The sequence below is a fragment of the Lemur catta genome, chromosome 1 (assembly GCF_020740605.2).
Source record: "Lemur catta isolate mLemCat1 chromosome 1, mLemCat1.pri, whole genome shotgun sequence".
NCBI lineage: Eukaryota > Metazoa > Chordata > Mammalia > Primates > Lemuridae > Lemur > Lemur catta.
This window is the reverse complement of record NC_059128.1, coordinates 278,538,820-278,547,745: the sequence shown is the minus strand read 5'-3', so window position 1 is coordinate 278,547,745 and position 8,926 is coordinate 278,538,820. Positions and strand designations below refer to the sequence as shown.

The window sequence follows — 8,926 nt, the reverse complement described above, 5'->3', positions numbered from 1 at the left end:
GACACATCCGGGAGCCCTGCCGCGAGCCGGTTGTGCACTCACCGGGGCCCGGCGCCCGCGACCCTCGGACGCGGGCCGCCACCGCAGCCGCCACCGCCGGCCCTCCACGTCAACCAGACCGCGGAGGGAGCGGGCGGCGGCGCAGGCGGCAGACGCGTCACGTGGGCTGGCAGCGCACATGCGCAGTCGCGCCGCGCCGCCCCCTCCTTCGCCTCCGCGGGCCGAGCGGTCTCGTCAGCCCCTGAGCTCGGGCGTACCCCCTCACGAGGGGCGCCGTGCGCCTGCGCCCGGGCGGGGGCCGCCGTCTCGCCTCGGCCTTTCGCTCAATTTTTTTCTTATTTTCCCCTGGTGCGGCTGCCTGGTCGGCGCTTGCGCAGAGAATTCAGCGCTGAGGTGGCCGAGGTGTCCGGAGGGGCCCGGCTGGGAGGACGCAGGACCCAAGGTCGAGGGCCTCCCCCACCCTGCCTCTAAAGAGCAGCGGAAGCCCCCACGCGAGGGCCTGGCCCAGCAGGCCCGCGTTCTCGTGGGCGCCGCGGAAACCTATTCCCTGCCCTTCCTTTCCCGCAGGAAGGCCAAGTTTGCCCAGCTGGAGGCGTTTGTTCCCCGGCCCCCACCCTCCTCTCTGTTGCGGGGTGTGCGCGCGTCGGCTTGGGAGCCTGCGGGCGCGCGTGCACGCGAGGCGGGGGGGTGCTTGCGAGCGCGCGTGCACGCGGGCGTATGTCGGGGGCTGCGCGCGGGATGGCCCTCGCGCTCCGCAGAGGCCGTGCCCATAGCGAAGCGATGAGGTTATAATAGACCAATGGTGAGGGGGAGTGAATCACTGACGGATGATTGTGTTCTTTTCCGCAGTGTCTAAAGCCACAGGGGAAAATGGTGGAAAATTCACCGTCGCCATTGCCAGAAAGAGCGATTTATGGCTTTGTTCTTTTCTTAAGCTCCCAGTTTGGCTTCAGTAAGTACTTTCCCGATGGATGGCCAGGGGCTGTTTCTGGTGTTCAATGACAAGGAAATAATAACATTTGTTCTTAGAATGTGCACACATGACCTGTTGATTCTTTATACCTACGTCTCGTTTTAACAAAACCTGAAGGGAACTCATGTTTTGTTCAGTGTTCTGTGTGCCATCCTTAGCCTAAGAGATTTAATCTCAAACAGATGCTTATACAGTACCACACACGATGGCAAAGTGAATAAACTTGGTCCTTGCCCTTAAGGAGGTCGTGGTCTTGTGGGTGAGACAAAGAAGTAAATACGCAGTTAACACGCAGCGTGATGATGGCGAGGGAGCACCGTGCAGAGACATGGAAATCAGACTGGAAAGCCCGAGTTAGCTTTCTCCAGGAGACTTTCCCCCTGGCGCTTACACCGATTAGAAAAGATTAAGTAGGATGGAGGGAAGACATGGAAAGGCCTTGAATGAAGGCATGAGAGGGTTGGGAAGTGAGGAGTTTGGCTTCACTTCAGCCGGGGAGTGAAGAGAATTAGGCTAGAGAAGCCAGATTGAAATATATGCCCTTTACGTCTCGAATATGACATTTTACAGTTAAGGAAACTGACACTCACCAAGACACTAGTATGTATGTCCAGTGTCACACAGCAGGCCCCAGGTCTCTACCCAAAAGGATTTATGAGGCAAATGAGGGAGAAAAATCCGGTACCCCCAGTAGAACTTTCTGGAACTTTGTGGAAACCACAAAGATGGAGTGGTAGTACTTCTGAACCCTAACCAAAAAATATCAACCTGCATCATCAGTACAGCTTACAGATGGACCTAATGGCCAGGCTGTTGCCTAGCAGTCTGTGAAATGTAGAAGTTAGTACCGAGTTTAAATTCTGATTCTTCCATGGATTAGCTGTGTGACCTGGGACCATTTACTTACCTTCTTTGAGCCACAGTTTCCTCATCTCTAAAAGGGTGTTGAAAATGATAGTTGTTGAATGCTTATTATGCATAAAACAATTCTATTAGATAGGTAATGTTATTATTGTCTTCATTTTAAAGATGAGAGCACTGGGGTGTAAGTAACATGCCTAAGGTGGCAAAGCTGCTAAATGATAGAGCTAGAATTTGAACCCAGACACACTGGCTGACATCACTGCTGCCTCTGATGACTGTTGTGAGGATTAACTGGGGTAATTTATGTAAAGCTCTTAAGACAATGCATAGGAACAAGAAGTACTAAATAAATGTTAGTGACTGTTGTTACCATTGTCTTTGTAAATCCTTGTTCAGAAAGTGTTTCAAGGATCAGAAACTATACAAATAAAGCAATGACTTTAAGACTTAAATCCTATAACACCCACAACCAAAAATTAATTCAGGTATTTACTGGGTGCTTACCGTGTACCAGGGACTGTTATAGGCCAGGGTGGAGCAAAACAGCCAAAAATTTCCTGCTTCCATAGAGTTTTCATTCCAGTGGGAGGAGATAGTCAATGGACAAATTAAATAAGTAAAACATACACACTTTTAGATGGTAACATACACTATGGAGAGAAATTAAGCAAGAAAGAAGAGGATAAAGAGTGGAAGGAGGTCCTTCTAATGTGCTTTTGTGTCATCTTTTATTACTCATTTATTAGCACTTATCACAGTATAATGAAAATATCAATGTACTCCTCTCTATTCACCACTAGATTTTAAGCTCAGGGAATCTCTCACACTCCGACCATACAGAGTTCTTCCATATTTGTTAAAAATATTAATCCACCATCAATGATGTAGGTATTTGATAGTTTAAAATTGTCTCTGCCTCTTACCTTGGGGAGATGATACAGCCTTTATAAGATTCCATTTCCTCATCTGTAAAACATACACACATGCTTCAGAGGATTGTTTTGAGGATTATATGGAATAATGTATAAAGAATGCTTGGAACCGTGCTTAACTCACAATGGTGCTTAGAACTTAGCTGTTGTTATTACGTAGGGACAACAGTAAACAACAAAGATTTGGGATTGCAGAAAATAAAATTGTACTCTGGGAGATAAGGCAGAAGCTCAACATGTAGTGGATCATAAGTAGAGTCGAAAAATTCCCCTTTAAGCTACTAAATGTCTATAATTACTTCAGCTCTGTGGAGGTGAAGTATTGAACGCCTACTGTACCTAAAGCGAACTGCTAGGTGATACAAGGATTACAGCAGTTGCTAAGGCATGATTTGTGCCCTTGAATTGTTTAAAATACAGTGTGAGAGTTCAGACATGTTCAAAAATGGCCATTAATAAGGTAATTATGGTAAATATAAGAATGGTACAAATAAGGAGCTAGAAGAACTGAAAGGAACAATCATTTCCAAGTGAATCTGGGACGCTTCAAAGAAGCTTTTTTGTTTAAATGAACCTTAATAGATTGAATGCATGCCTTACTGACTTTTCTCTCTCTGTTTTTTTTTTTCCCCTCTTCTATAGTACTTTATCTCATATGGGCTTTTATTCCTGAATCTTGGCTAAACGCCTTAGGCTTAACCTATTGGCCTCAAAAGTAAGTTTAATATATGTCTTAAATCAGGATGTAATTAATGCTGTTTTTGAAGGATCATTTTTTTCCTTAAGACTACTCAAATCTTTAAATGTTTATTTTAAAATTCATGAATAGCCATATAGAAATTGAAAGCTTTTTAAAGATCATTATTGATATACCTCTAATTAAAAATGGTGAAATTAACACACATTTATCTCCATTTTCCCCTAAAATCTTGCTAAAAATGGCCCTCTAGGAAAAAAAAATTTTTTTTAATGTATAAACCCACAGAAGCAAAGAATAAGATAGCAGATAAGAAGTATCAATTTTGGGAAACTGGTTTGAGATACCTGAGAGGTAACTTAGTTTCTGCTTTTTTCACATTGCTGAAGTAGGGAAGCCAGCTATGTTTGTGCCCTAGAACTTCAGAATGGCTCAAATATTGGAGGTACCAGGTACCTCTTTAACATGGTAATTCTGGGCTGGACTGAAAACATGTTTAAAGAGCTTTAGACCTTCAAATCTTCTTCCCTCGGCCCTCAAAGCTGGGAGACCAAACCTGCCTTCCTCTGCAGAAAACATGAGTTTTACTCTCTGCAAAGGCTGAGTGAGAGTCTCTAGCCTGGAGGCTACAAGGGTTAACTGAGTGTGGGAGTAAGGGAAATGAGGCACCTTCCCCCCACCCCAGTAAGTGAAAATCTGTGTGGCCGAATGATAAGGTTTACTGCTCCCCCAACACCTTCCCTCACTGGGCACCCAGGCTCATACCACCCTCGTCCTCCCAGAAAACGATAGGAGGTTCCTTCCTGAGGAAGCTGACCAGCCCAAGAGAAAGTATCTGTAATTTCTGACATAGAGGACTCCAGTGAAGTGGCCCAGTCTCTTATTAGTAAGGCTCACCAGTTGGCCATCGCTGCCCACGTTCCCACAGTACTTTCAATTAGCTTGTTAGCATTTCATTTTTAAATGTGAATGGACTGCCAAAAGTTACCAGACATTGAAGGAAGCCTCTGACTTGAGAAACAAAAGTGAAAAGAAAAAGGAAACTTGAAGGAAATGGACATAATGCAAGGAACAGAAAAAAATTGTAAAATAACATAAAATTCTCACATAAGAAAAGATTATAACTCTGAAACAAGAATAGAATGCTATATAAAGCAAATGTTCAGGGAATTACTATATTTAAATTGTAAACATGATAACCAAAATTAAAATTTTAATTGAAAGGTTGGAAGATAAACCTAAGGTAATCTCTAAAAAGTAGAACAAAAGAGAAATAGAAAATAGAGGAAAGTTTAACAGGGCTAAAAATCTAACTATTAGAAGTTTCAGGAAGAGAAAAGAGCGGAGAGGACATTATTAAAGAAACAATGCACTCAATAAAACATGGCAAGGTAGAGCACTCAATGTGCTTAACAGTAGGAGAGGCATAATAGAGTCCTATCAGAGAATTTGAGGCTCTAGTATTGATAGATACATAGGACACCAAGCAAATGGACAAAAACCATATAATTACTAATTCCACAAAAAACAAAAAGTTATACAAGGAAACAATAATACACTAAGGTTCTCAGTTGCAAACATTTTTATATATAGTCACAATAACTTTTAAAAACTGCTGATATAACCAGAAATTGTGATGTAAGCATAGAAAAGGAAAAGAGGAGGTGAATTCCTCATCTCTGTATTAGGAAGTATACAGAAAATGTCTGAAATTGAAAAAAAATCAAGAAATAATAATATGAGCATGCCATATAGAAATGAGGAAGTAAGCACCAGAAAAAACAAATGTTAAAAGTGTTCCTTTTTGGAGAGTGAGACTCCAAGGTTGGGACAGTGGGCTAGAGAACTGTAGTCTTTCATCATAAGCCTTGTAGAACAATTTGTCTCTCATGTACATATTAATATATTACTTTAATAAAAATTAAATTTAGTTTAAAAAATATGTTAACATTGTGACTGTTGAGAATTATAACCTCTTAAGGTGTCTGTTATATTCTTTGGCAGATACTGGGCAGTGGCATTACCTGTCTATCTCCTTATTACTATAGTAATTGGCTATGTGCTTTTGTTTGGAATCAACATGATGAGTACCTCTCCACTCAACTCCATTCATACAATCACAGGTAAATTTATAATAACAGTAAAGTGCTAGGGGAATGGAAGAGTGGGGTGTTAGTATTTTTATCCAGAAAAGCAACCAAGAATAGGCTGCAAGACACACATTGGGACAATAAAAAGAACCTAGAGAAATAAATAAAAGCTTATACAAAAGGAAATATTTACATGAAGGAAATAAGTTCTGATGAATATGTGCTAGTTATATTCATACAGGAAATAAATTCTGATAAATTATAGTGTATATACTATGTTCCTCAGCAGCTTTGCCTGAGAGAAACTTCTTTTGTCCTAAATAGGCACTGTTGATAAAGGGATGGCAAAAAGGTACATGGCAGACCTTGATCAGGAGGAGGGATTTGGGGGTGTGTATCCTCAGGATCACTATGGACACCTTAGTCCGATTATGTGGATAGAAGTCACAACATGTTTTTGTGGTTTTATGTTTTTTTAAGTCTTTTCATTTCCAGTCTAAAGATTAAGATAAATTAGGATTCCTGAGCTTGCTTAGATTCTAGGAAGTAAAGTATTTTTTAAGTTCCCTGGTGTGATTTTTCAACTATTCCCAACCTTTATTCATCAACTCATAGAATGTATGTGGAAAAATCAATTATAGTATTTTTAAATTTCATTCCTAATAACCTGCTGTATTCCCTGCATCCTTGACTGGAAGTACAGCAAATAGCCAATTTGTACAAAGAGGGGAAATTGTTAAATTTGTATGAATATTTACACCAAATGACTTAATAGTTTTGCAGTGTTGATATAAATACATTTTCAAGGCCTAGATATGATTCTGTCACCATGGGATATGTGCAGATGGGACTTTAACCACCATTGTACAGTTGAATGAAATATTAATTTCTTTCCAAGTTAGAGATAAGAAAACTACTTTGCTGATTACATTTTTATTTTAATGGGGACATTTTAGAAGAGAGGATTTAAGAAATTACTTAATTATGTTAAACGTGGTGTTTGTCATTACCAAAACATCAGCCTAGTAAACTATGTGGTGGGTCTCCCTTAGCCACAGAGACTATAGAAGAAATTGCTTGGGTTAACAGAGCTTTTTGTTCTTTTCTTACAGATAATTATGCTAAAAATCAACAGCAGAAGAAATACCAAGAAGATGCCATTCCAGCATTAAGAGATGTTCCTATTAGTGAAGTAAACCAAATGTTCTTTCTTGCAACCAAAGACCTTTACACTAAAAGCTGAATTGTATGTAGACATGCTAACACCAAGCATTTACTTATAAATGTTTAACATAATTTTGACATAATTATTTTGACCATCTCTCTTACTAATACCCAGTATTGAGATGTAAAAAAAAGTAAGTTGGTCTTCTATTAGAGTAAGTTCAATTAATATTGGAAATGTTCTAAAGTATTAGTTATTAATGGACAGAATAAATAAAATATTACATTACCATATACCAGACTTTAAGAAATAAGTGTCTGTATAATCAAGAAGTTCCTCCCAAGAGGCATTTATATTGTAATTTGCAAAGGATGATTGTGTCTTTCCTCCTGTTTGTCCTGAGGCGTCCAGAATTCAAACTCTTACATTGGCCGATGGGTACATTTATGATTTGTGCCATCAGAGTCATATCTAAGACACACATATTTGTTGAATATTCATTAGGTACCAGGTGTTTCTGTAGGCCCTGAAGATGTAGTAATGATAAGATTCTCTCTCAAAAAGCTTACGTTTTAGAGGCAGGTTGACACAGACTAAGCAAATAAAATATTATTTGTAATGAGTATCATGCAGATAACAAAGAAAGTATGATGTTCTAGAAAGCAAAGGGGTGATTACTTTAGATTGGGTGGTCAAGGAAGGCCTCTCAGAGAGAGGCAGTTGGGGTTGAGATTTGAATAGCAAAAAGAAGAGCCAGTCATATAAAGATTGTAGGGGCAGGATGAACTTCTAAGTATGAAGTGGCAGAGACAGCAAAGTGAGAAGGAGCTGGGTATGTCCTAAGAACAGAGAGAAGACTGGCAGTGAGCCTAGAGCATTCTGAACGTGGGAGGATGTGGTCTGAGATGAGCCTGAATCATGAAGGCGTTTGTAGGGCAACGGAGGAAGTTTGGACTTAAGTGTGATGAGTTTGGGGCATTTCAGGTACCTAGCTACTGGGGGTGTTTAAGCAAGGGAGAGACATGGCCTGATTTATGTTCTTAAAAAGTCACTGTGACTGGTAGATAGAGAATAGATTTCGAAAGGGAGTTGGGAATGGGGCAAGAGTATGGAAGTAGGGGACCATTAGGAAGCTATTGCATTAATCCAGGCAAGAAATGATTGCTGCTTAGACCAGAGTGGTGGTGGAGTTGGGGAGGAGTGGATGGTTTTGCAGCATGTGTTGGAGACAGCCGACTAGGGTATGGGACAGGACAGGAAAGGATGACTGAGAACTTGTGATCAAAGGTCATTCCAAGATTGTTTTGGATTAAAGAACTAGGTAGATGGTTATGCCTTTTATTGAATTGGACAGTATTTGGGGAAGTTCAGTTGAGGGAACTGCAGGATTTTGTATGTGAGTTAGGTTGAATGATACTGCCTTATTAATATCTGGATGTTTCTTGTGTAAGGTTAAGAAGCTTAGATAGAAATAATATTTTTTTAAACCATATATAACTTAGCAAGAGTCCACTCACACTTAGTCGGACAAAATCTATATTTATTTAGCACTAACTTTTGGTACCCTAAATCTCTATACTAGTCTGGCTGGTCTTTTTCATTGGGATATATACATGTGCATTTATTTCCACATAGAAGTGAAGTCACACATTTTAACTTATACAAATTTAACTATACCTTCTGCAAAAAATAAAAAGGAAAGGAAAACTAATAATTTTAAGTGATTGGGAAAATCAGAACTTTTACTTCAATAACCATATCCTTACCCAGTAAGTCATGCTAGGTGACTTGATGGGTGACATAAATCTGCTCTTATTATTCCCTAATTTGTCCCCTGTTATTTTATGGTAAGCATGTCACCACACTTAAGAGCAGTTTAAAGGAACCAGCCAACTCTATCAAAGTACAGAATGATAAATAAATAAATTGTGGTCTGTTTGCACAGCCATGCAAACAAGAATGAATTACTGCTGTAGGTAACAACGTGAATGAATATCACAGACATAATGCTGGGCAAAAAAAGGCACACATAAAGAAATCTATACTGTATGATTCTATGTATATGAAGTTCACAATTAGGAAAAATTAATGTATGGTGTTAAGTATTAGAAGAATGGTTACCTTTAGAGCAGGGTATTAACTAGGAGGCATGAAGGAGCCTGCTGGTCAGTTGAAAATGCCCTACATTTTGATCTGGATGGTGGT

The 8,926-nt window shown here is 40.2% G+C and overlaps 1 protein-coding gene across 2 annotated transcripts; it reads left to right on the top strand.

The window, feature by feature from the left end:
* Positions 1-206: 206 nt before the first annotated feature.
* Positions 207-7,014, top strand: LOC123630737 (phosphatidylinositol glycan anchor biosynthesis class P). 2 transcript variants are annotated; one of them, XM_045540661.1, is made up of 5 exons: positions 207-442; positions 850-952; positions 3,412-3,484; positions 5,471-5,589; positions 6,669-7,014. In XM_045540661.1, exons 2-5 carry the CDS (start codon positions 871-873, stop codon positions 6,797-6,799), a joined length of 405 nt encoding a protein of 134 aa, XP_045396617.1. In that variant the 5' UTR covers positions 207-442; positions 850-870; the 3' UTR covers positions 6,800-7,014. The 2 variants fall into 2 exon arrangements, with proteins under 2 accessions (XP_045396617.1, XP_045396616.1); XM_045540660.1 differs by having other exon boundaries at positions 323-402.
* Positions 7,015-8,926: the final 1,912 nt, after the last annotated feature.